Source organism: Canis lupus, chromosome 36 (genome assembly GCF_011100685.1).
Source record: "Canis lupus familiaris isolate Mischka breed German Shepherd chromosome 36, alternate assembly UU_Cfam_GSD_1.0, whole genome shotgun sequence".
NCBI classification, from domain to species: domain Eukaryota; kingdom Metazoa; phylum Chordata; class Mammalia; order Carnivora; family Canidae; genus Canis; species Canis lupus.
Genome location: NC_049257.1, coordinates 11599308 through 11626635, shown reverse-complemented (window position 1 = coordinate 11626635; position 27328 = coordinate 11599308). Strand labels below are relative to the sequence as shown.

The 27328-nt window shown below is 35.0% G+C and overlaps 1 protein-coding gene and 1 long non-coding RNA gene across 5 annotated transcripts in view; one reads left to right on the top strand and one right to left on the bottom strand.

Moving 5' to 3' along the window:
* Nucleotides 1-27328, top strand: part of SCN9A (sodium voltage-gated channel alpha subunit 9) — a 159829-nt gene that overhangs the window by 121615 nt on the left and 10886 nt on the right. For all 4 annotated transcript variants that reach the window (XM_038584714.1, XM_038584713.1, XM_038584716.1 and 1 more), the window contains 7 exons: nucleotides 2125-2245; nucleotides 9225-9379; nucleotides 13296-13469; nucleotides 16542-16664; nucleotides 20736-21017; nucleotides 21673-21726; nucleotides 22674-22811. In XM_038584714.1, the coding sequence (XP_038440642.1) occupies nucleotides 2125-2245; nucleotides 9225-9379; nucleotides 13296-13469; nucleotides 16542-16664; nucleotides 20736-21017; nucleotides 21673-21726; nucleotides 22674-22811 (1047 nt within the window). The remainder of the gene's footprint in view (nucleotides 1-2124; nucleotides 2246-9224; nucleotides 9380-13295; nucleotides 13470-16541; nucleotides 16665-20735; nucleotides 21018-21672; nucleotides 21727-22673; nucleotides 22812-27328) is intronic.
* The window catches only part of LOC119867819, a 70782-nt gene continuing 52348 nt past the window's right edge, over nucleotides 8895-27328 (bottom strand). The window contains exon 3 of the long non-coding RNA XR_005384653.1: nucleotides 8895-8986. This is a non-coding gene — a long non-coding RNA (uncharacterized LOC119867819). The remainder of the gene's footprint in view (nucleotides 8987-27328) is intronic.

Genomic DNA, 27328 nt, shown 5'->3' with positions numbered 1-27328 from the left:
AAGATATAGTTTATAAAATCATCTTAATTTTATTTGCTTATAAATTAACTTGGCATATCTTCTTTGTTAATGCTCGGTGAGAAAGCTAAATACTGAGATTCGAGATGTTTTCATTAATTTAGACTGAAGAGTCATTCTACAAATTAGAATCATTTTATTTAAAAATTGTTACCACCTTAGAGAAAACCATGAGAACTATTTGCTAGTTGTCAATATTTTGGCTAATAGCAGGAAAGTGCTTTGAATTCTTTCTGTTAGCTGTTTCTTCCACAGCTTTGCCTCAAAATCCAGGGCAAAAATCCATTTTTCAGGTTTGAAGGACTTGGTCTCATCTCCGTAGAATCATAGTACCTTGTCTTTCAGTTCCCTGGTGAAAGTCCATAGATAGCTGAGAAGTCCAGAATGGAGGGCATCAAATAATTGTAGTCTTTTAGATATTATACTTAAAATTAGTTTTTGTGCTAATTGGCACAGTAGGGCATATTAGTAATTATACATTTCCCATTATTTCTTGGAGTAATGTATATTTTAAAACCTTAAATATATCGTCTTATTATTAATTTCTATTTATTTTAAAGTCATTTTAGATCAATTCAGTGATTCACTTCAATCAATTTAAGTCTGCTTTTTAAATGAAATTTCATAGCTGATACTATTATAAAACAGTTTGCCCTGGTGGGAAGAATGCCTTTATACCAATAGCTTATAAGTATTAGAGTATTCATAATTCTTTACTCTCACTATAAAAACAACTTTACTTATATCATTCCATATGTACAATACTGTATCAATGCCTTTTTTACTGATGTTGAATAATGTGTGATAATAATAGCACTGAGAATGTGGTAACCATTAAAAACACTTTTAGCTTCCCAGTAAATCTCTAAAAATTAGTATTTTGGATTAGGCCTATGATATTAATGCAAATTAATAGATTAAGGAATCCGTTTAATGGAAACGAGTATTTCCTCACTTTTAGCCCTTGTATTTGTTGAACTATTCTTTAAAAAATTAGTAAAGCTGTAATCTTAATAAGGGGAGCATGTGCTGAAATAACTAGTAGTTTTCAATATTCACATGTCGTTTAGCAAATGAGAATGAAAAATGAACTCTTCCATTGATGTCCTGCTCTACCCCTTATAAAGCAAAATTAGGAAAAATTGACAGAGTTTTGCTACAGTTGCTGTATGTATTTTTTCTAAAACTTTGTGTATGTGTACGTTTGTAAACATCATGTTTGATCATAAATTTCTGGGCGGGAAAAACTTGTGTTATGATCAACTGTATGATCATAATGACAATGAATTCATTCCTGTCATGTGTGAGTCTGCCATGTTTAATTTCATTGAATCTTCGTTTCAGAGTTTGCATGTGGTGCTTACTTTGGTAGCCACTATCTTTTGACAGTATAAATAATACTTTCTGATCTTTTCAACTATATCCTGAAATCTTATACTAAAATGGGTGGTGTTGGATGAAATAATTACCATGGTCTTTGGCATTTTGATTCCAATATAATATTTGACATTATTTTGTCTTGATGAAAAGCCTTCTATCTATATCATCCTGGTACATATTCTTAAATCCAAGAGATAATAGAAGAAATATGTTTGAATTTAATTTTGCATTAATTTCTTTCTTTTTAAAATTTTAAGTATCAACAAGCTCTTCTGCCAACTGTCAGGATATGATCTTTCAATTATCAGGCATTGGCAATTTGGCACTTGTATCATTTCTACTGCGGTCTTGGTTGTCTGAATATAATAATTATTGGTGTACACAAATTTATATTAAACATAAAAAAATGAAAATGTGACCAGTACTTTGCAAATGTTATAGTTTGTAAAAATATACTTTATGCTAATTCTAAATACTTACTTGTTAGCATACTAAAAATAATAAAATTTATTTTTCACAGGATGTGTAGATAGAAAGATCAAGCATAGATGTATTGTAAGGTTATTTGACCTCGATATGTGTTTATACGTTTTTATGGCCATCATACTGTTGATCTTTTTTCATAACACTTTGCATGACTTTGATTATTAAATCAAAAAAAATCTTAAATATAAGATTTGAATGAACTAAATGAACTGTCTGGGGGGGTGGTCAATTTCTTTTTAGAGATTGAACCGGTCGAGTTCCTCTGAGTGCAGCACAGTTGATAACCCTCTGCCAGGAGAAGGAGAAGAAGCAGAGGCTGAACCTGTAAATTCAGATGAGCCAGAGGCCTGTTTTACAGATGGTAAGAGAAAAATCAAAGCATTGGTTAGCCATCCATTTATTGATATTTGGGGTTCTATCTTCTATCCATGTCTGTAGCTCAAAAGTCTATTTCTGTGTTGATTCTTAAATCATTATCTTTACCCCAAATCTCACGTTTAATTTTTAGATATGCTTCCAATTCCCCACTGGTCATCTCTGCTGGTTGCCTTTAAACATGCTAAGTATAAGAAGTTCAAAACAAACTTTAGTGAGTTCTCCCCCATAAAATCCGTAGCTTCTTCTGGTCTTTATCTCATTTAGTGACATCATGATCTATCCTCCCTCTCAAGCTAAAGACTTTGAGTCAGCCCTGACCTCTTCCTTTCTAGCCCCATGTTCATCACAGAAATCACAAGTTGCTCAGAAACTCTGGGGACAGGGCTTACATCCTCCAAGGAATTCTGATGCACACTAGAAGCTGAGAACCACTGGTCTACAGGATAAAACCCAAAGTCCTTAACATAGCATGTAAAGCCCTTTGCACTTCAGTCTATTCTTTTCCAACAGTACCTCCTTTGATTCCTTTTCACTTCCTGACTTACTGAACTTACTACTCCTGGAATGTTTCAGGGATTTTGAACTTGACCTATGGAAATGTATAGTATTTTCAAATATGGTGTCATTCAAGTAAAAACACAAACCATACTAGAGTTGCAGTATAATACGATAGTGTAGGTAACAAGCTTTGGAGCCTGATATATGTGAGTTCTACTTGGGCCACTGATAACTCTCTGAGACCTTGAGCACAGTTTTAAATATTTTATCTCAGATGCCTCATCTGTGAAATAGGCATAACAACCGCATCTGAATCGTAGGGGTATCCAGGAGATTAAATAAGATAGTACAAATTAATTACCACAGTTCTTTTTTTTAAGATTTTATTTATTTATTTATTCATGAGAGACACAGAGAGAGAGAGAGACAGAGACATAGGCAGAGGGAGAACCAGGCTCCCCTCAGAGAGCTCAGTGTTGGACTTGGTACCTGAACTCCAGGATCACACCCTGAGTCAAAAGCAGAGCTTAACTTCTGAGCCACCTAGGTGTCCCTAATTACCACAGTTCTTACTAACATCATTCTTTTCCTTTTTTTATTTTTAAAAATATGTTGTTAATAATTCTGTAGAGAAGCTATGATAGCATAGTGTTGATGCTAGTGACTTACTATCCATTACTCTCAGCATCAGTTTTTTTGTAGAAGTCAGACTTGCATTCATCCTCAGTGATTTTTCTCAACCAGCCTCCTCTAGCACTCATGCAGTAAACAAAATGCTATCAAATAAAGATATCTTTGAACTACAATGGGTTCATGAATTTTCCTTCAATACAGGCTAAATTCTATTTTATTTGAGAAGCAAACAAGTATGACACCCAATTGACAGAAATTTTGTTTGCTGAAATCAGTACCATGGAGCAAAACACATAGAGTTTCCTTTAGAAGTGTTTGTATACTTAAGAATTTCATCAGGTGTTGCCTATTTCTCAGTAAATTAATAAGCACCATTAAATTTGTACAGATGCTACTAAGATTTTCTCCACCCATTTTATGAATGACCCTAACTTAAAACTCTAGGATAACTAGAGAGAAGTTGGGTTTACCAAGCAGATTAGGGCTTCAAATTAGGGGCTTTGGAAAAGCTTAAACCTTCTGCAGAAAGTATTAATGCTAAGCTATTTCAGTCTGTAAGGACTATCTTATTAACATTAAACTACATAAAAAGTTTATTTTAGTCCTACAAAGCACTAATGAGACTATTTATGTGATTTCTTTAAAGTTATGCATAACTTCTAAATTGAGTCTAGTGTATAGGAGATATTACAGAAACACGTTTTCAGAGGTGTTTAGTCTTGACCACTGAAAATTTACTAAGGGCCAAGGTTTCAGTTATACAAGGTAAATACATTCTGGAGAGCTCTTGTGCGCCAATGGGACTATACGTAACTCTACTGCATTGTATTCTTGAGATCTCCTAAGAGGATAGATCTCAACTGTTCTCACCACACATACAGGGAAGAAATTGGTGAGAAGATGGCTATGTTAATTAGCTTGATTGTGATGATTATTTTACAATGTATACTTAATATCAAATTATCAATTTATATACCTAAAATATATACAGTTGCTTTACTACTTTTCATCATATTCCTCTTCATCTTTTTCTCCTCCCTTTATGCCAGGCCTTTCCTTAGTTCTGTTCCACTAGCTTCATAATCCAAGATTCCAGGCTCCTCCTCTAGATCTGCCACTGTTCTTCACTAGCCTTACTTCTGCATGTGACGGCAACCTGACATGACAGGACTTTTTGATTCTGCTTGGTTTTACATTATACTCTTTTCGGATTATACAGTTAGTATATTACAAAATCAGGATTAGGATATGAGGAGGATACTCTTTTCCAGGAGTACCTGTGTCGCTCAGTGGTTAAGTGTCTGTCTTTGGCTCAGGTCATGATCCCAGGGTCCTGGGATTGAGTCCCGCATCAGGGTCCCTGTGGGGAATCTGCTTCTCCTTCTTCTGCCTGTGTCTCTGCCTCTCTCTGTGTGTCTCTCATGAATAAATAAATAAAATTTTAAAAAAGAGAAGGATACCCTCTTTTCCATAAAATAATGTATTTTCTGTTAATTTGGTAGAAGGAACCAACTCAACTTGCTCCCAAAATGTTCTGAATTCAACTTCCTATAAAATAACTAATAACTAATTCTAACTTTAAGAACACAATAACAACTCACTCGTACTTTTATCCTTTTTTTAAAGAAAATATGGATGAAATACTTTAGAGAATTTAGAAAGTTTTAAGAAGTGTTAAAAAACCCCATTTTCCTAATCAATTTTTACATTATATGATTATACTATTATATTTTTATTAATAGGTAATCTTTCTTGGAAGAGGTCGATGGAAGTTAGTTTTTTTTGTTTGGGGCGGTGGTGGGGGGAGCACTGGCTTAACATGATGAAACCCAGTATAGACTTTATGAAATGTATCACGAGAACAAATTAATGAAACCACCCAAAAGAAATAGCATTTACCCAAGGGGACCCATTAAAATGTTTGAGAGATTCTCTGTTATGTTTACATTTAATTAACAGTCCTTTTAAAAAAGAATGTATGATAACATTGCTAACCAGCTAGGTTGGAAATCTCTTAGGATATGCCTTTGCATAAAAGCCAGACAGGCAGTCGAACACTCCTGCCTCCAAATAAGGGTGAGAAACTCTCTGAGGTGTGATAAATCCTGAGGGCAATATTTATCAACCTTCATCTCAGATAAAAAGTTTACTTTTCTAATTAGAATATATTATCTGTTTTCTTGCCTCAATCTTTTGAATAATATTTCTCTTCAATTTTAAGTGACACAAATAAATCTCAGATAGTAAAATCTTAAAGGGAACTTTTCTCCTCTGCTAATTATACTTGAGGCAGATAAATTCTGTTCTATCCTTATTGTCACAAATGGGAAGATCTCATTCTTTTTTATGATTGAGTGGGAACTCATGGTCTGTGTGTGTGTGTGTGTGTATATATATATATATGTAATATATATATATATTCTTTATCCATTCGTCTATTGATGGACTTAGATATTATAAATAATGATGAAATAAAGATAGGGGTGCATGTATCTTTTCAAATTAGTATTTTTGTTTTCTTTAGTAAGTACCCAGTAGTGGAATTACTGGATCATATGGCATTTATTTTTAACTTTTTGAGGAACCTCTATACTGTTTTCTACAAGGGCTGCGCCAATTTACATTACCACCAACAGTACACAATGGTTCTGAAAGGAAAAATTTTTTAAAGATCAATTAATTGTAGTTCCTCCTTTTTCAATTCTTCCTTTTCTTCAAAATAAGTGTGGTTGTTTTTTAAAATCAACTTTAATTTTTGAAATCTCAGTCATTATCTTTTTGGGTCTTTCTTGGTTATGGTTCTGTTCATCAGCTCTTTATGAAACTTATTACTCCCTGACTTTTTTGCTGCAGCCCCTTACATGTCTCTCCCACTTCTGCTCTGTCTCCTTCTCCTTCAGGGTTTTCTCTAATTCCATCTGTCCTAGTGGTATTCAGGTGAATGTTTAACAAATAATTCTCCAAAAAAAAAGAAAGTATGCATACATTTATCAGTTTATTTTAAATCTACTGATATAAAGGATGTGTAGCACATGATTTACAAATAACATAAGCAACATTCCTTATTGTACATGCCCTATAGCTCATTGGTTCTCATAGAATGCTGTTGTTAAATTCTACCAAAGTTTTGGATTTGTAGATAACCAACGATTACAGTTGATGAACAAGTATAGTTTTAACCTGAAGGTTGGTTGGTTATTTCATTTATGTTAATCAGTAAGCTAACAGTGAGACAAAGAAACTGTATGTCAGAACTTCACTCATTCATCAATGATGTTTGCAAATCTTAGATAATAGAATTTGAATAAGGAAAGAATATTTCCTCAATTTTTAGTGCTATTCCCAGTGTCATGGCTATAAATATGACACCTTTACTGTCTTTTTTTAAAGATTTATTTATTTATTCATGAGAGATACACAGAGAGAGAGGCAGAGACACAGGCAGAGGGAGAAGCAGGCTCCCCACAGGGAGCCCGACGTGGGACTCGATCCTGGGTCTCCAGGATCACACCCCCGGCCGAAGGCGGCACTAAACCGCTGTGCCACCAGGGCTGCCCAACACCTTTACTGTTTTATATATTTTATTAACATTTCCTGTATTACTTGTTAAGTTTACTCTAGAAAATCAGCAAACCCTGGTTTATAGCATTTGATGACTTTTGTAGTGTAAAGATCCCCACCATGGCTTATTTCAAACTACTGATGTGAGTTCGCCAAATGTGGAGATGCTACCAAATGAAGAGATGCCACTAGTTCAATAGCATTTTGTACTCTCAAATTGTCATTTTATTTTTATAGTATGACAAATTTCCCTTGACTCAAATAGAAGACAGAAATGTACTCGAGTATAGATAATAGCAAAATGATTTGAAAGGGATATGTTTTTAAGATTTAGTCTTTTCAAAAGTAAGTTATAATTTTAAGTTCATATAATTTAACTTTTGATAATTGCTGCATTTAACAACAGGCTTGCAAAAATGCCTGCCAGTTTAACAATGAGTTATCAAAACTTATGTGAGCTGGCTCCAGCATGTCATTGCATTCTGTTCCTTAATATTACTGTTTTAGAATGCTCTAGATATGGCCTTTTCTTGGCCCTAAATAGATTTTTATATGTATGACCTCAAAAATTCTCCTTTTCTAGCCCAGACTTTCCCCTGAGCTTCAGATTCAGACCTCCAAATAACTACAGGACATTTGTATTTGGAAGTCCTACCAGCATCTCAAACTCATTACCTGCCAAGTAGCCCTGCACCTGTGTTCTTCATTTCATTGCTGACATTCATCCATCTGTTCTGAGTTCCTCCTATTCTCTTATGCTGCATAACTAAATCCTGCTGATTTTACCTGCCAAACATGTCTTGAATCTATTACTGCTCTAATTCCTAACTAGAGTTGCCATGACCTATCCAGCCTTATTAAGGCTACTGAACAAGAACCCTAAATGTTTTTTTGCATCTTCCCCTCCTTTTTTTCTCCTCTTCCACTTATCCTCCATTCAACTGTTGGAGACATAAATTTAGGTTTAATGTGCCTATATCATTCTCTGCTTACAACCCTTCACTTACTCCCCAACGTTTATAGAATATAGACCAAACTCCTTCATGTGGAAGAAAATCCTTTCCATAATCTGACCAACTTCTCTAACCTCATTTCTCACCCATGCCTCCACACTTGGCTTTCTTTTTTTTTTTTTTTTTTTTAAAGATTTTATTTATTTATTCATAGAGACACAGCTAGAGAGAGAGAGGCAGAGACACAGGCAGAGGGAGAAGCAGGCACTATGCAGGGAGCCTGATGTGGGACTCGATCCCGGGTCTCCAGGATCACACCCCGGGCTGCAGGCGGCGCTAAACCGCTGCGCCACTGGGGCTGCCCCACACTTGGCTTTCATCACAATTCTGAACTGCTTATAATTCCTATGCATAACACATTTTGCTCCCTCTTGGCCTGGAATTCCACCCATACTCTTTTTGGCTAGTATTTTGACTCAATTCAGATGTCAGATCTTCACAAAGCCTCTTCTGGTCTCTTAACAAACGAGTGGGGTGAGGTTTTCTGTGCTATCAATATTACACCTTTATATTTGTGATTTTAGTTGCCTTATCCAGTTAGTCATTTATTTCTATATCTATCTGCCTAGCCAAAACAAAAAAATAAGTTCCCAGATTAGAGAAAACTATGTACATAGCTAAGTATATAAAAGATTAAAAAATAATAAATGGAGAAATTAATAAATAAGCCTAAGATTTTAAATAAAATGATCTTCAACTCATCTTGCAGCATATTTTGCACTTAAAGTTCCAAATGTAGAGTTGTTTTTAATATAGAGTACTTGAAACAGTTTTATCTGCTTCTAATCAAAATCTACTTTTTAAAAATTTTAGAAACTCCTACTAATTTTCTTCATATTATCTAGAATGAAGCTTTGTGAGGAACTTTTTTTTTAATAGAGTAGAAGGATCAGAAAATTGTAGATGAAATCCACATCAAGGAAAATTAGCAGAGAAGGTCCGGAAAAGCATTTTGTTCTCAGCTTTGAGTTTCATATTCATTCATTCCATGTTTGTCATGTATCCACACAGTGTTTGGACTGCAATAATGAAAAAAAATAATAAGTGCTTTAAACACTTTGGAAGAGATTGATGAGAAATCAAGAAAGTACAGAATATATTTTAAGTTAGAAATAATTGACGTTATTTTTAGTTGAATGTATTCAAGTTGAATCTATTCAAAGCAGCAGTGTTAGAAATTATTCACAGGGAAAGCTTTGCATAAGCATTTTATTTATTCTGAATATCAAGATTTTATATGCATATCTCTCTTCTCAGGTTGTGTGCGGAGGTTCCCATGCTGCCAAGTTGACATAGAATCAGGGAAAGGAAAAATCTGGTGGAACATCAGGAAAACCTGCTACAGAATAGTTGAACACAGTTGGTTTGAAAGCTTTATTGTTCTCATGATCCTGCTCAGCAGTGGTGCTCTGGTAAGTTATATGACACCTAAAGCAATCATTTGAGTCCCTCAGTATTTTTAATAAATGAGTTGGAGGATAAAAATATCATGAAAGTTGTTTTACCTAAAAATGAATCCCTATGATTAGTACTGGGACAAACTTTTAGTTTAGTTCAGTAAATATTTACTAAGCACTACTCTAGGCCAGGCATTATTCTTGCTGCCTTGAGTGCAAAGGTGGTTAAGATCCAGGTACTTTTCTCAATGAGTTCAGAGACCTCTGTAGAGAGAGGCACAAGTGATTATAGAACTGGGATGTGTTAGTAAGTGAAGAATATAATTGATAAAGATCTTTAGCAAGAGATGAACAATTGTCTGCTTGCACTTTCAGGAAAGTAGCTGATTTTTTTTTTTTGCAAGATCTAGAAAGATGAATAGAATTTTCCAGCCATACATGGTGGGCTGGCTGAGGGAAACAAGTGTATATAAGGCAGCATTAAATATCATGATGTGTTCAGGAAATTAAAAGTTGTCAAGTTGTAGAACATGACATTGGAGGAAAAGCAAATACAGGGAGGAGAGTGGTAGCCACAGGTACTGTGACAAAGATAGGCAGTGTCAGCTTATGAAGCATCTTGCAAAACAAACCATAATTTGGGGGTGAGAATGAGACACACTTCTTATGTGCATATACCAAGCACTTTCTATGGAAGTTGATAAGCATCTGGGAGAGTTACAAGTTCCCTGAGCCTTTTCTTACTCACTTTTCTTTCCCACTGACACAAATAGAGATGAACCCTTAGAAGCCCAGTTCCAGCTAGAGATACCACTGGAAATTCCATTATACTAAAAAAAGAATACTCAAGAACTTTGTAAATTGCCTCACAGATAGTCTTCATGGACCTGGGATTGGATTTTACTTTACTTAAAGAAGCTAACCTCTTGCTATTTCACAGATGCTAGTGGAATATGAGACTTCCAAGTCAGAGACAAAGGATTTTATTCCTCATGACATTGGAAGCAACATGAACTTCAGCATGTTTGGGTTGCTCCCCTTAGTCCCCAGGTCTCATGGGGGCATGGCATGGGGATAAATGGTACACATAAATGCATTAGCATCACAGCTAAAGAGCACTAAATTTAGAGAACCCTGTCCTTTTTTTTTTTCTTTTTTTTTTAAGAGAAGGGGAAGAGGAGAGGGGGAAAGAGAGAGAGAGAATCTTAAGCTGGGCATGGAGCCCAGTGCGGGACTCCATCTCACAACCCTGAGATCTTAACATGAGCTGAAATCAAGAGTCTGACTGAGCCACTCAAGTACCCCAAGGAACCCTGTCTTTTTATAGCAAGCAGTAAGCAGCCTTGCTTTTTTGTCCCAGAGGCACTGTTTCATCCCTCATAGTTGCTTGTTGCTAAAGCAACACTAAGAAATAGCCTGAGTAAAGAGCAGTCAGGTTCTTGTGTCCTTGGCATACCCAACAAGGATATGTTGGGGTGCTCAGGGCCTACAGTGGATGACCTCTTTTGAAACAGAAAATAAATAAGAAAAATGCTTTTCTTCTTATCTGGTGGAATCCAAATAGGAATCTCAACAATATCTACATTATCTTGTATCCATCATAACTAAGGAAGTTTATTCTGTGTTGAGCCATACACATAACTGAGACTTTTAGAAAGGAGAGTTAAAAAAAAAAGTTTAGAGTAATCCCTTGTTCAAAATATCTAAAAAGCAAGATGACATTTTTGGGAAGAGGCACTCTCCAAACTTTGGTTAGCCTGGGTAAGGCAATTGGTTAAGAATCTGACTCATGATTTCAGCTGAGGTCCTGATTTCAGGGTCATGAGATGGAGCCGTGCATTGTGCTCCTCGTTCAGCATGGGACCTGCTTGAGATTCTCTCTCCCTCTCCCTTGGCCCCTCCCCCTGCTCACTCCTGTGTTCTTTCTCTCTCTAAAGTAAATAAATAACATCATAAAAAAAAACACACACACACACAACCCTGAAATTCAAATGAATGAATCATATGAGGAAGAAAAGGGAAAGGTATTTTAAGAAACTGCTATTTTTTACTCAGGGAGTTTGCTAATTGAACTAGATTTTTTAAGTACCTGTCTATAAAATAAACAAAAAAATAACAGCTGAGTTAGTACATAGTTATTTTTAAGATCCTTGCATAGGTTATTTTTGCTTAATCTTTATAAACAATCCTGTGAAGTTATTATTGTTTTGCTTATTTTACCAATGAGGAAATTGGGCAGAGAGTTTAAAAAGTTGTTTAAAAAAATAAAATAAATAAAATAAAAATTAAATTAAATTAAATTTTAAAAGTTGTTTAATGTCCCAAAGTTAGTAAATGACAAACCTATAACTTAACTGAGGTCTGAAGTCACAACCACCGTATCTTTTCACTGATTTCTGGCTCCTCAGAAAGGAGAGTACACGCCATGTAGAAACAAATGAGCGGTTACTGAAATGAGTAACAGTAAAACCTGCACTACACATTAATGTTGCCCTTGCATCCTTGCTCCCATATCCACGAAACTAGTCCTGGAGGTTAGCCAGGAGCCCTGCAGGCTGAATCTGGTTTCCAGCTCTAGAACCAGTCAAAATAAGATGTACTCAGGCAGGGTATCTGGTTTTCAGCCTCAAGACTTATTAGTTACTGGTCCAGCTCTGCACCCCAGTTCCAGGAACTCTTTGTTCTTTGTGATCGAGTCCCTTTGTTACCTTTGCATTCTAATACTAAAGTGTTGCCATACTGTCTGTCTGGGAAGCTGCCAGACTCTTCCACAACTTGCAGAAGGGAGGCCAGAAAATCCTGAGGGCTGGAAGTTTTCCTTTGCACTTCAGTGGCACTGACATTCAAAACCTCAGTCAGCTGCTAGAACCTTCTTTTACCATCTTAGTAAGTCTGCTCATTCTGTGCCCCAACTTCTCTGCATGCTTCAATATTGATACCAACAGTATGTAATAAGTGTGAAGGATCATTTTAAAAGTAGATAGAAGAACTTGGAATAAGAAGAATTCCAATGGCTTTGGATAGGTAATGTAATGTACCATTAAGGATACAACTCCTTTTGCTTTCATGTTCTTCAACAAAGTGGATATTGTTTCACCTTGAAAGAGAAAATTCTACTGCTTCAGACCTGTTTAGGTCAGCAGTATTTTCAGTGTCTGAGGTGATCTCAATTCATTAAATCTGTTCTAATTACTTCTCAAGGGACTAATGGCTATGACCACAGAATATCCTCTATTACTTACTGAAAGTTTTCACTTTCAAAACTGAAAGTTCCAGAAGAGTGTCAGAAAGTGCCACATTCATCAAATGAATGTAATGGTGATTTGAAGAGGTAAAGCTCTCAATGAATGATAAAATACTGTGCAGAATTCAAAGAAAGAAGCCATCCTCTGTGTTCTACAGCCCGATGAGCTACTGCACTTGTCCTTTCAGCAAACCTTCCCTTGCCTTCTGCTGTGTTCTTGACACAGTGTGAGGCACTGGGAATGCACAAGCATGTAAAAACTGAAGGAGATCTCCAAATCCTACTGGTGGGTGTGAAGGAGAGTGCAGGGTGAGAAAGATAAATATGATGGACCAATCTGGGAATCATGTTTTAAATTATTAAGATTCATCCAATTTGATGAGAGGTAAAGGGGAGTCAGAGGAAGTAGAAATCACTGTATCAAAGATGAGTATTCCTTTAGAAGATTATAAATAATTTTATTCTTTGCACCCTTTCTCTTAACCTCTGGTGACCAGTGGCACATACTAGTGAGAAGTCTAGGATGAAGTGTTACATAGTACTGTAAACCAGAATAAAGTCAGCTAGCCCATAATAGTATGTATCTTTCAGTGTAAAATTCTCCATCAGAATTTTATTTCCAGTCTTTGTTATGAATCATAAGCCTTAAGTTGGACGTGAGTTGAAATTTGAATACTATTTTCACAGGCTTTTGAAGATATATATATTGAAAAGAAAAAGACCATTAAGATTATCCTGGAGTATGCTGACAAGATATTCACGTATATTTTCATTCTGGAAATGCTTCTAAAATGGGTAGCTTATGGTTATAAAACGTATTTCACCAATGCCTGGTGTTGGCTGGATTTCTTAATTGTTGATGTAAGTTGGGTTTATTCTTATAAATAAGTGTTCTGAAGAACATTTAGTAATGTTTGTTATCATATTTTAATTTTGGTTAGCTTTTTGTACTTTCAGACTATAGCTTCATGGTTTTTTTTGAAATATTAATGTAGCTAATAGAAATATATCTGTAAGGAATATTAAAAGGGAAATTTGGCAGTGACTATGGATTATTTTCTGTACCATTCTAACATTTATAAGTTACTTATGCGTATGTTTTCTGCAATCAGAGAAAATTTGATTTTATATACATGTATATATATGTGTGATTTGAATATCATTCCTGTTGGGAAGAACAAAGTGAAAACCTTGGTGGTGAAGGGTGGGAATGAAAAGGGCAGAGGCCCAGATTAAGAAGATAAAACATTGGGGCACCTGGGTGGCTCAGTCGTTGAGCATCTGCCTTCAGCTCAGGTCATGATCCTGGGGTCCTGGGATCGAGTCCCACATCAAGCTCCCCGCGGGAAGCCTGCTTCATTCTCTGCCTATGTCTCTGCTTCTCTCTCTCTTTCTCATGAATAAATAAATAAAATCTTAAAAAAATAAAACATTGATTTTTTTACAATATAAAATTAGAAAATAAAAGAGGATAAGGAATATTCAAGTCTCATATGTTAGCTGAAAGTTATGTAAAAGTATAGTGCTAAAGCTAAATAACTCTGGGTTTAGGAGTTTGGGAGGCATGGAATTTCAAAATATTGATTTCTGTCTCAGTGAGAGGGAAAACCAGAATGAGTCACAATCCTATCCCCCCTGAAACATCCAATTTACCTTTCATCTCTAGAGTGGCAGTGAAGCAGAGAAATAGGCACTGGCAATTTCAAGTAATAAATTCAGAGAACTATTCAAAACTTGAATGATGGAAAATATATAAGAATGCTTCAGTATATGCATTATTTTTAACAAAGCAAATATTTTTAAGGAGTCTTGTTGAAATAGGAAAGAAATCCTAAAACAGCTGCAAGAGTAAGGCACTGCAAATAGAAATGGTGTAACATCCAATTTATCGATTTATTATTATTTAGTATATTTTATTTTATATCTTGATATAATTTAATATCACATATAATAGTGACCTTATTATATTTTATATTATTTTAAAAGGCTTTCTAAATTAATTCATGACCTCAGTTTCCCAATCTAATTTTTCTTAGAATGATTTATGTTTTTCCATCTTCTGTTAATTCTCCCAGATTTTCCAAATTCTAGTCTTTGTGGCTAAGGAAGGAACAACTTAGAATCAGTTACAGTTCTGAGAGATATTTTTTACATCTGATGTCTAGAATTAGAGGGCAGTATGAAATTTTTTTTATAGTCTTAACAAGTGCTTCAACATTTAACTGAGAATTTGCATCAAATTTTCAGAAAAGATAAAGATAGCATCATTCATAGATATCAAAATTGCGAGTAAGCATAACTATACATAGCCACATCTGCAAAATTAACCCAAAACTCATCATATCTACTCAAAAGTTCAGTTTCTCAACTGTCATCCGAAGCTCAGTAAACTCTTTTTTAACAGATCAATATATAAAACATTGCAAACAATAACATTTTTGTTTTCTATATTGGTGATATGCAAAAACAATTTTTTTCCTGATATAGCTATACATTACACCTCCTATGTTCTTTTGGACCTTCTCTGTAAGAACTCTGATTTTTGATACCTTATATTAGTGATTCCATATGAATTGTTTTTCAATTTACTTTTATATATGTTACCTCATTACTAGCTAGAAAAATAAGGAGTAAGGTAAATGCTTTTGTAACATAATAAATTTTTTACTCTGTCAATAGTTAAATATAAGGAGGTTGACTCCCAGGTGTTCCCATCCCATGGAAAATTTCAATCTTTTCATCAGTACTTAATTCATAATGAAGCGCTGCATTCCAGACATTGTTCTTAGACATTGTTTCCTGCTACACACAGTGTAAAAACAAATGAATATTTTAAATGGACCTTACTCAGAGACTGAATGCATTACAGATCCAGATGTAAGGTCATTGAGGAGCTTATTGCTCTTTTACCAAAATGTTTATTGATTTTATTTCTATCCATGTTCCTTCCTCTAAGATAGTTTATGATGAGAACACAACTTTCTGTTGGATACTGGTTATGGTCATTGTGGCAGGTCTAATGTGATGAAGTTCTGTATGTCTATGTTGATTGTAAAGCCAGTGAGATCACTTACTCTTAAATTCTCATCAATACAATTGAGATTTTTCTCCCACTATTACTATGTAAATCCTTTGGTGCCAGTTCTGAGAAATTACAAGGCAGAACTATCTTGTGGGGAATTAGCTCCATCTCAGAATCATGAATCTTCAAAATGTTTTTGAATAAGGTTTATAGTAGGACTAAGATTTGGTTGAGTTGGGGATCCCTGGGTGGCGCACGGTTTGGCGCCTGCCTTTGGCCCAGGGCGCGATCCTGGAGACCCGGGATCGAATCCCACATCGGGCTCCCGGTGCATGGAGCCTGCTTCTCCCTCTGCCTGTGTCTCTGCCTCTCTCTCTCTCTCTCTCTCTGTGACTATCATAAATAAATAAATTAAAAAAAAAAAAAAGATTTGGTTGAGTTAATGCCACACTCATGACTTAGCTTCAGAATCACACATTTTGTTATGCCCTAGGTTTTATTATAATTGAAATTTTGATTGTTGTTCTAATTAAATGTAAAGCATAAATGTATAAGTTGCTCACATTAAATATATAGCATATCTAATTAAATATATCAAGCGTCAATTCAGATTTAATAAGCAAGAACATAATCATTGACCACAAAGAGTGTGAAAAGCATGTGTGATTTTTATTGACAGAAGAAATAACCTACTTTCCTTCTACTATTGTTTTTAATTTTTTTAGCCTTCCTTTAAAGCTATGTCCTTACAAGAGCATTCATCTTATCTATTTTTAGGCTATGAATCGACAATTTGATATATAAAATATGATTCTTGCTTATCTGCACTTAGTGATCTTTGAAATTGACTTTTCGTCTTTATGGTTTATTATTTCATTGGAATGATTAATGAACATTTTATTTTTTTGTAGGTTTCTTTGGTTACCTTAGTTGCAAACACTCTTGGCTACTCAGACCTTGGCCCCATTAAATCCCTTCGGACACTTAGAGCTTTAAGACCTCTAAGAGCTTTATCTAGGTTTGAAGGAATGAGGGTAAGAAAATGCTAAACTTTCTAATATCTTTATTTTCTTAATGGAATATAAAATATGAAAAAAGTAAGTCTGTAGAAATTATGGGCTGTTTATATGTATATATGTCTACATATCTACTTATAGATGGGCTATTTATATATGTGTATGTACATATGTATATACATAGTATTTACTGCATATTGTTTAACAGAGTAAAATACAATAATGCCTCCTTCATGTAATATTGTTAGGCAGTAATTCAAATAAATGACTTTTCCTTTTTTAAATGAAAATCTTCTCTAAAAAAAAAAAAAGAAAATCATCTCTATGCTAGGAAATTTAAGTGAATGGGACACTATTCATTCTGATACCATCTCCCATATACAAGTTATCAGGGACTAGCCTGTATCCAGTGCTCATAAAATATTCTTTCAAGAGCTATGCTGGGTAGGACTCGTAAGAAAAAACAGTGAAGTGACATCAGCCACCACCTTAAATTTCATTCTTAAAACAAATGTTTCAATGAAAGTAGAATTACCTCCAGATTACATTTGACAAAACTAAAGCTCTGAGAATTTACATAATTTGTACTAGGCTGCATGGTGCCAAAAAAAGAGATTATTTTGTAGAGACAAACAAGGTGAGACAAATAATGACCTGTAGCAACTTAGCTTTAAGAACTGTATTAAAAGGGCACCCTCAGATGCCCGGGTGGCTCAGTGGTTAAGCGCCTGCCTTGGATCCAAGGCATGATCCTGGAGTCCAGGGACCGAGTCCCACATCATGCTTCCTGCATGGAGCTTGCTTCTCCTTTTGCCTGTGTCTCTGCCTTTCTCTCTGTGTCTCTCATGAGTAAATAAATAAAATCTAAGAAAAGAAAAAAAAAAGAACTGTATTAAACCAGCAACTTCATAAAATACATGGAGGACAATGACCTTGTTTTCTCTAATTAGTCAATACCCTCATTTATAGCTGCTCTTCTCAAATTTTCCTCTCACCAGCTTTATACTTGTTTTTTCCTGCTTCTGCTGTTCTCTTGGCTGAAGTGCTTCTCCCTGCCCTGTCTCAACCCTAACTTATCAATATAGCAGACAGTTATCTACCCAAGCCATTAAGCCTTAATTTAAATTTGCTTTGTCTCTTCACCACCGAGCATAAGTAGGCATCTTCCCTCTATGTTCAGACATACAAAATTCTTATTATATTGTTTTTTACTTATTTATCTGACTGCTTCTCTACCTGTAGTCCCTGAAAAACTCAACATGTATATTAGTTTATCTCACTTATCTCACTGCTCCTCCACATGTGATCCGCAGACCGGCCATCAACGTCATCTGAGAACTTATTAGAAATGCAGATGCCCAGGCCCAGCTCCAGACATACTGGATCATAAACTCTGGGATGGGGCTCAGAAATCTGAATATCAGAGGTCTTTTAGTCTAGCAGGTCTTCGGTGTTATCTCTGCTATGAATGTCATGTCTACTGCTTAATGCATCCAGTGTACAATGGCTTCCAGGTATATGAGAGATTATGATTATACAAAAAAAATCATAAGAATAAGTCAATTCTTTTTATCACATGAGAATTGAAAAATTACAATGGCATTGGAATCCATTGACATTAACTTCAGTTTTTGAGCATTTGTAGAATGTTACAATTTCTCTAGAGCTTAAGATTGATTTCTGGACTCAAACAGACAGTATACTGCATTTTCATGAATGAAGAATATACTTTCCCCTACCAAACTACTTCCCTCAGTGATTAAGCAAGCTCATTATTTTACTCTCTTTCCTCTTTATCTATTATAGAGCTGAACTGGATGCAGGAGAATGTCTTAATATATTTGAAGGACCAGATATGTCTCTTAGGCATTTATTAACCATACAAAAAAAAAGGGTATGTTCTTTAACACTGCAGGATGATTCTGAAGAATAAATGAAATAATTATTTGAGGCATTTTGTAGTTAGCTTCCTTTGAGTCTTGAGGCTCTTAAGCTTATTGACTTTCCCAAAGTACTTCCCATCAGACCAATATGTACCTATCTCCCTCAGAGACCCACCATTGCTCACATTCTTTCAGCAAACATTTTTTAAATATTTATTTATTTATTTTATTTATTTATGATAGACATAGAGAGAGAGAGAGAGAGAGAGAGAGGCAGAGACACGGGAGGAGGGAGAAGCAGGCTCCATGCACCGGGAGCCCGACGTGGGACTCGATCCCGGGACTCCAGGATCATGCCCTGGGCCAAGGCAGGCGCTAAACCACTGAGCCACCAAGGGATCCCCTCAGCAAACATTTTAAACATCAGCTATGTGTCAGCTATTATGCTACAGAAAGAGTACATGGTGAAGAGACTCAGTTCCCCAACACTGAGTAGGGACAAAAATCATGGAGACACAGGGGAACAGGAGTTATTCTATGACATCAGCTATAAATTAGTAAGCACACAGTACTACAGAAACATGGTGGTTGGAGTGGCCACTTGGAAAAGTCAAAGGCCTCACAAGGAGTTGACATTGGAGCCATAACTGAACGAGTGGGCCCAAATCTCAAGCACACAGGCATCCCAGGCAGAGATGCAACCTGATGGGAAAGCACAGGGTTGAGTGTGCAAGGCATGTCTGAGCGATGACTAGAAGATGAATGTGCCATGATAAGCACAGTGGGGAGGGAGGTCAGCAGGAAGTGAGAATGAAAGCATAGGCCTGCGCAAGATTTGGCCACTTTGAACTTTACTGTCTACTCTTGTTTTTCCTAATCCTTTTAGTGTCATGTACACTATAAGAATCTCATAAAAATATGGATAATCTCTTCATTTAAAAAGTACAGCCATATGTTTTTCATATAATTTCATGCCCACATGGAACCTCAACAGGCTCATGGACCTCTGGGTGATAACTATTGTTCTAGCCCAGAGGTCAACGAACTAATACCCACAGGCTGGTTGCCTGTTTCGTAAAGGAAGTTTTACTGCCTCTCAGCCATGTCCATTTGTTTATAATTTATTACCATAGTGACAGAATTGAATAGTTTCAACAGAGACCACATAACACTCAAAGCCTAAAAATACTTAAGAAAGCGTTTGCTAATTCCTGCTCTAAACAATATTAAAAGTAAGTCAGAGATCTTAATGTTTCACCATTTGGAAGAAAGAGGGTTCACAGTGCTCTTACTTAAAAAATTAGTCTTTAACATTTGGATTCAAATTTAGGCTACAGATGAAGTATAAAAAGACAGGTTTTGAAAGAGGAAGTAATTAGGAAAATCTGGAGAATGATAAACGCTACAGTAGTCTTCCTGCAGGAACACTGGAGTGGCACGAGGCACTGGTGCTTAATAGCAGTGGAAATGCTGAAAAGCAGAAATAAAGGAAATATTAAAGATAAACTATTTTTATTTTAACCAAGGCAAGCATTATCTATATTTAGCCAAGGATTTATATGTATAAAGCATATTTAAACTTAGAATAATAAATTTGAAAAGGTGCCTCTCTTTAAGCAGATGGAGAAAGAGTCCCAGAGTCTTAATTGAATTCATGTATCACACACCTAACCAAACCAATTAAATAAAAGGGTTCATATAATAAAAGACTCCTAACCTCAACTCCTGCTTACATACACAATAGTTTCTCTATCTGAAAGAATTTTAGCACTGGTCATTCTAGGAACCTTTAAATGTACATTTTATTTGTTATATTTAGGAATTTCTTTTTTTTTTTCCTAGAGTATGCAGATTTACGACTTCACCTTACATATATCAGGTTTTTGGTTTATTATTTTTATTTTTTATTTATTTAAGCTGTGGTATCATTTTAATCACTTTGTTTTGCATTGCTGCTAATAGTTTCAATGTGTGTGTATCATCTATTTTAGTAAACTTGTTGTTCTTAGGGCTCCTATCTCACTTTGTCTCGTTTGGCATACTACTTGAGCATAGACATTCAATTAATACATGTTGGTTGGTGATTTGATGTCTTAAACGTGTAAGGGTGGCTTTTCTAATTTGATTCTGCATTGTGCTTCATTAATGTTGACCATTTAACATTTTTACTAATCCTAATCTTCCTTTTCTTCCTTTTGAATTCTAGGTGGTTGTGAATGCACTTATAGGTGCAATTCCATCCATCATGAATGTTCTCCTGGTGTGTCTTATATTCTGGCTAATATTTAGCATTATGGGAGTAAATTTGTTTGCTGGGAAGTTCTATGAGTGTGTTAATACTACAGATGGGTCACGTTTTCCAACAAATCTAGTTCAAAATCATTCCGACTGTTTTGCACTGATGAATGTTAGTCAGAATGTACGATGGAAGAATCTGAAGGTGAACTTTGATAACGTTGGACTTGGTTACCTGTCTCTGCTTCAAGTTGTAAGTGAGCCTTGTCATGATTGCTCATTATTTTAGTAGACACTAGATGAGGGATAGAAGGCATTCTTTAAATAATCTATTACCTAAAAATTAAAGATAATGTACTTTATGACTTTAAAAAGGAGACTGGGTCTTTCTTAGATTATTTGCCTATAAAATATGAGTTAAGAAGCATGTACTGTTGCATTTGAGAGTCATTAATTCATAATTGACTTCTGGTGCTATTTGGCTCCTCACCATTGCACCATCTGAATATTGATCCAAAAATAGTTTTTGGACTGCCAGTTTTACACTACATGGAAATGGGAAGAACTTCCCACTATCACAGAGGATCCTTAAGAAATGGAGGAAAAATGTTTCCTACCTTATTCATAAAATTCTCTCTGCCTCTGGAAAAATTAAGGTTCATGTACAATACTTACAGGAATTATAAAAACTTGGAAATAATTAACTAGAACTAAGATTTAGAATGTGACTGGGACTATGTCCTTTTTGTTCTTGATATAGCGTCTTTATATTATATTGATATTTTGAAGTACAGTAAAATTCAGTGATTTGATGTCACTTAATAGATGTAACAATAAATGAACTAAACTCATGTATGGCTATTTTAGAATATCAGCTTCACATCCAGATTTTATTGTTATATTTATAGGCAACATTTAAGGGATGGATGGATATTATGTATGCAGCTGTTGATTCTGTTAATGTAAGTATTGTTTTCCTATATATTTTTTTATTGAAGTTCGATTTGCCAACATATAACATATAGTATAAACACCCAGTGTAATTATTGATCAATATTACACTAAACTTACAATTTTAAGTTTGGTTCAGCCATTTTCAAACAGTAACCCCAAGGAAACTTTGGCATGTACACACAAAATGAACTCCCACCTAATAGTAGACTAGCAATTATGCCCGCAGCATTTGGAGACAGAGCTTGCTCAAATTCTATCTCTGTCATATCATATGAGCTCTGCAACTGACTTTGGACAAATTACTTTGCCTCTCTCAGCCTGTTCATTGAAAAAAAAATTCAATATCCACCTCATGGTATTGTTCTGAAGATCAAAAAAAAAAAAAGTGTAAGTAGAGCTGGCAATAATAAGCACTCAATAAATATGTTTATTGAGATAAAAATTGAGTAACAAATGTTATTCATGGATTTTAAAAATTTAATTCAGTTTCTATTGTTTTTATATTTAAAATGCTGTGGAAGGGTTTACGTGAAATGAATTCCATGCTGAGAAGGTTAAATCCACTGAAGACATTTCTGTCATCAAATGAAGAAAAATAATCAACAGAATTTCTATAAATATGGTTATCACTTCTATCACAGTTTTTTTGTTCTGGAAATAAAAAACATACATTAGGTCATTTACCTCCAGTCTGAGAACAAGTAGTACATATGGTTAAGTCCTTTTTTAATCATTTGAAGATTATATTCATGTACAAAGTAGCATGTAATAAATATTTACTTAATGTTGAATAAATGTTTAAGAATATTTATGCTGATCCTTAACATGCTGTGACTTCTGAGAAGCCAAGTTCACCTAGGAGATAGCACTGTTTGGATTAACTTGTTGTCCCATGTGAAAAAGAAAATGATTAATGTTATTGTCAACATACTGCTAATCTTTGTTAATTTTATAGGTAGACAAGCAGCCCATATATGAATACAATCTCTACATGTATATTTATTTTGTCATCTTTATCATCTTTGGGTCATTCTTCACTTTGAACTTATTCATTGGTGTCATCATAGATAATTTCAACCAACAGAAAAAGAAGATAAGTATCTTACGTCTTTTTTTACTGCACTGAAAAATATGAACAATTATTTTTCTAAAAACATAATGTGAAATTTAATCTTATATCAGTTAGTAATTAGCTTCACTAGAACTTCATTTATTTTTCAAATAATTGGCCAGAATACAGTACAGATATGCCTAATCTCATTCATCTCTGCATAGAAAATAATTGTCTCCTAAGTCATGACTATTTTTAAGTAATATAACAGTATTCAGTTTTTTCAGTGTTCCCTATAAAGGACTAATAATTATTAATGAAGAAAAAATGATGCACTATTTATTCAAAACACATTTCATTCATTCTCTGAGCCACTATTCTGTATGGTTATGTATTGGGCTGGCCCTTGATGGACAACACAGGATGCGGTTCCTGAGCTCAAGGACCTATATTATAGCAGAAGAAAGGATACATGTAATGGAAATTAAGATTTGTTAAATGGTGCAAGTGAGATACTCTCCTGAGATTTCTGTTTCGTTACCCTTCACATCAACTGAATTAATTTCTTAGAGCTCCTGTAACCAAGTACGCAAACTGATGGCTTCACACAACAGACATTTATTCTTTCTCAGTTATGGAGGCTTTAAGTCCAAAATCAAAGTAGTGGCAGGGCCATGCTCTCTTTAGAGTCTCTAGGGGAGAATCCTTCCTTGCATCTTCTAGCTTCTTGTAGTTCAAGTGTTACTTGGCTCACCACAGCATATCTTCAGTCTCTGCCTCTATGGTCGCATGGTGTTCTCCTCTGTCTCTTTCCTTTTCCTTATAAGGACACTGGTCATATTGGATTAAGGGTCCACCCTACTCTAGTATGACCTCACCTAAATTTAATTACATCTACAATGACAATTATTATAGACTTTGTCTTATAAATGTGGGTAGCCACAGAGAGGTTCAGTGATTTACCCAAGATCCTGCATGTAATAAGTGATAATTTTAAAAATCAGTAGTTGACCCCATATACCTCATTTATTTTTTAAGTCCTCTACTATTGCTGTCTCCCCAAATACTATAATATGGAATAGTGATAAGGGTAATAAGAAAAATTAATAAAAAACAATGACAACCAAAAATAAGTGGACAGAGGAAAAAATAGATGTGAATAGAAAAAACAGCTATAGAAAGTTGTATGATTTATGTGACAATTGGTAGGCCTTGGAAGATGAACAAGAAGGTATGTAGCAACTGAGAGAAAAATAAATAATCCATAGGGAAGGATAGAAAAATGTGTGAGCACATGCATAGGGCTGACAGAAGAGACAACAATCCTGGAGGAATAGCCTTCCATCCAGTTTGAAAGGAATTTGGACTTGGAGTTTTGGGATTTTGTTTTAAGTTTTTATTTAAATTGAAATTAATTAACATACAGTGTAATATCAGTAGGAGGGTACAATATAGTGATTCAACATGTCCATCCAACACCCACTGCATATCACAAGTCCTGCCTTAATCCTTATGCCCTTTTTAACAGTCCTCCCACCTACTTCCCCTCTGGTAATGATGGAGTTTTAAGAAAAGAAATAGTAAAAGACAAGGTCTTGCTTGAAAGCAGAACTAAAAAACCATATTAGATATTTGTCAGTAGGAGCTGATGTGTCATTGAGTTTTTTAAGCAAGGAAGCACATACAATCAGGACATTGGCATTAGGATTTGATGATGTGGAAAAAAAAAAAAGATTTGATGATGTGTCTGATTCTGTGTAAAGTACTCCACACGTCATCTTAATTAGGTTTTACGACAAATCTAAAAGACGTTGTAACCTCACTTCCCCTCAGAGAGGTTGTGTTACTTGCATGTGCCCTGACAGCTAGGAAGTAGCTTCATCACAGATCCAACTGGAGGTCTGTCTTCCAGAGACTATGGAAACTGAGTTCTGATTTAAAAAATGAATCCAGTAATGATATATGGAATGATTGGAGAGACCAAAGACTAGGTCAGACCCTGCATTATTGCCACCTCAACCACATTTAAGTCTTCAAATTAGTCATTTGCAGCAATAGAGAATATGGGATATGTTCAATGAAAAGACGGTAGGGAGTAGAGTCTACAGTATTATCTGTGATTTGCAAGATAATAAAGCATCTAAGAAGTCTCAATTTTCCTGTCATAGTTGACTGAGTTACCATGGCTGTAGCACCACTCACATGAAAAGATATGTTTCAACGATAGGAGTAAAATTCAGAGAGTGATTTTAAACATTGGCTTAGCCTCTCAGAAAAGATGGATGTGCATACAATGAAATATCATTGGACATGATTGATATTCACAAATGGAAGAAAATTTAGTAAATGTTAAATGTTATTTATGCTTACATTTTCAAATACAGGGTTTTTTTTCAAAGTTGTTTTAAAATTCCATCTTTCATTCTTACATTTAGTATCTGAGAGTTACACTTAGCTAACATTATCGTACATTCATGTCTTTAGACAGAGAATCTTTAAAAATTGATAATTAATCTTGAAAATAATTTTACAAAGTATACTCTAATTTTCAATTTAATTGTACTTTTCAACTTTAGTCATTATATATGTGTATATATGATATGCAAGCATATACATATGATTCCCCACTATTCCCTGCATAGAATAAATTGGACATGTATCTAGATAAAGCCATGTGACCATGGACAGGACAGCCACAGCCCTAATTGCTTTAACCTCTTTGCTTTTAAATATTATTGAGATATTTAAAACATAGGATGGAGAAACATAGGATGGGTTGACACCATTACCATTACTCTCAGGCAAAAGTTACTAATCTAGAAGCACTGACAACTACCACCATCCCCTACCTTCCTTCCAGTATTTCATTTCCAATTTAAGTGAACCTTTGATTTACTGGCCTTTTCTGAATGGCTGCAGGTTTCTTTCTACCCTACTAAGAGGCAGGACCAACACTTTAGTTAACCTAGTGCGTAAGAGCCCTTATGCTAGACACTTTATATATATGAATTCATCTAATCCATAGCACAGGCTAATTAAAGTGGCATCTTTATACAAAAGTGTATACACTGGCCTAGTAAGGATAAATAGCTTATTTCAAATCAAGTAACAGGACCATGGGCAGCCAGGGTCCAAAGGTCTGTTTGACTTCAAATTCCATGTTCTTTTCATAGTGCATTCTGCCTCTTAAGGTTTTTTAACTTCAGTACTTTGGTCTTAGCTCAAGGCTCTATCAAACTACCCATACCTCTTCTACTAACCAATCCCACTTTACTAGTTTTTTCCAAATACCCATAACTTTTACAAGTAATGTTTTCATTTAATATGTTCATGTTATTTAGGGTTTAATTCATCAGAAAACATATTTTGGAAAATTTGAACACAAATTATAATAGGTTCAAGTTATAAAAGGGAAAAGTATGTAGTATATTTACACAAAGACCTAGTATTGACCTGGGTACATTCTAAGTAAAGCAACCCCTTTCAGTAACTATAATCTTATCAAGAAGCTTAATAACAATGACAGTAACAGCAATTAACAATTATTGAGGGCATGTGTATCTAGCATTATGCTGAGTGTTTTGAATGTATTACCTCAATTGATCCTCCCAACTCTTCTAGGCGTAGCTACTCTAGTAATGATGACATGATTTATCCTTAAAGAGATTAAGAAAGTTGCCCAAGGACAACAGAGATAGGATCTGAACAAACCAGAAGTCTTAAGTACTATGTAATACACCCTTGACATACATAGTGTGTAACATTGAAAAAGACCACCCTGATTTACAGAGTGTCTTCCATCTAGCTTTTAAAGGAATACATTTTGCACAAGGTCTCCAAAGCTACAGTAAAACCAAACCAAACAATAGAAGCTCCTCTTTTGGAGCATCTTATAATCTCCTCCTAGTTTCACCCCACTTTTTGTTACTTTGGCAACCAGGGTATCATTAAGAGAAGTTAAAATTTACTACTTTGATGTTTACTTCTAATTTCATGGTTCTCTTCCCTGTGTTTTCCTAGCTTCTTCTGGTAGGTTCTTGACATGCTGTGGTAATCAGCCCTTGCCAATGAGTAGTTTTTTTAACATTGGCCTGAAGGTTGTCCCTGCCTAGCATCAATATGTAAGATAAATGTCAAATACTGTATATCAACTAGAATAAAGGTAAATTATGACACGTTGAGAAATAAAGGGGAATCTGGTTACCATTAGGTATTTTAAATTAAAAAATTAAAAAGCAATGTAATAGGAAGCTGAGTATTCCTAATCCAGGGAAACTAAAGGGAAACCATACCAGATCATCCTTAACTCCAGAACCCTACAAGTTAGGTAAGGATTTGAGAACTATAAATTCCCGCAAAATAAATTCCTAATTACATGGGTGATACTAATTTATCCTACAACTAAAAAGTCAACATTACAGATCAATGTAGAAAATCTGTGAATATATAAAAATTACAGATAATTTTAAGAAAATTAGTTTACCCTAAAAGAACAGATAAATCTTCTAGGCACCCTTTATGAGATTTAGACTCTTACAGTATTGAAAAGATCAAAAAAC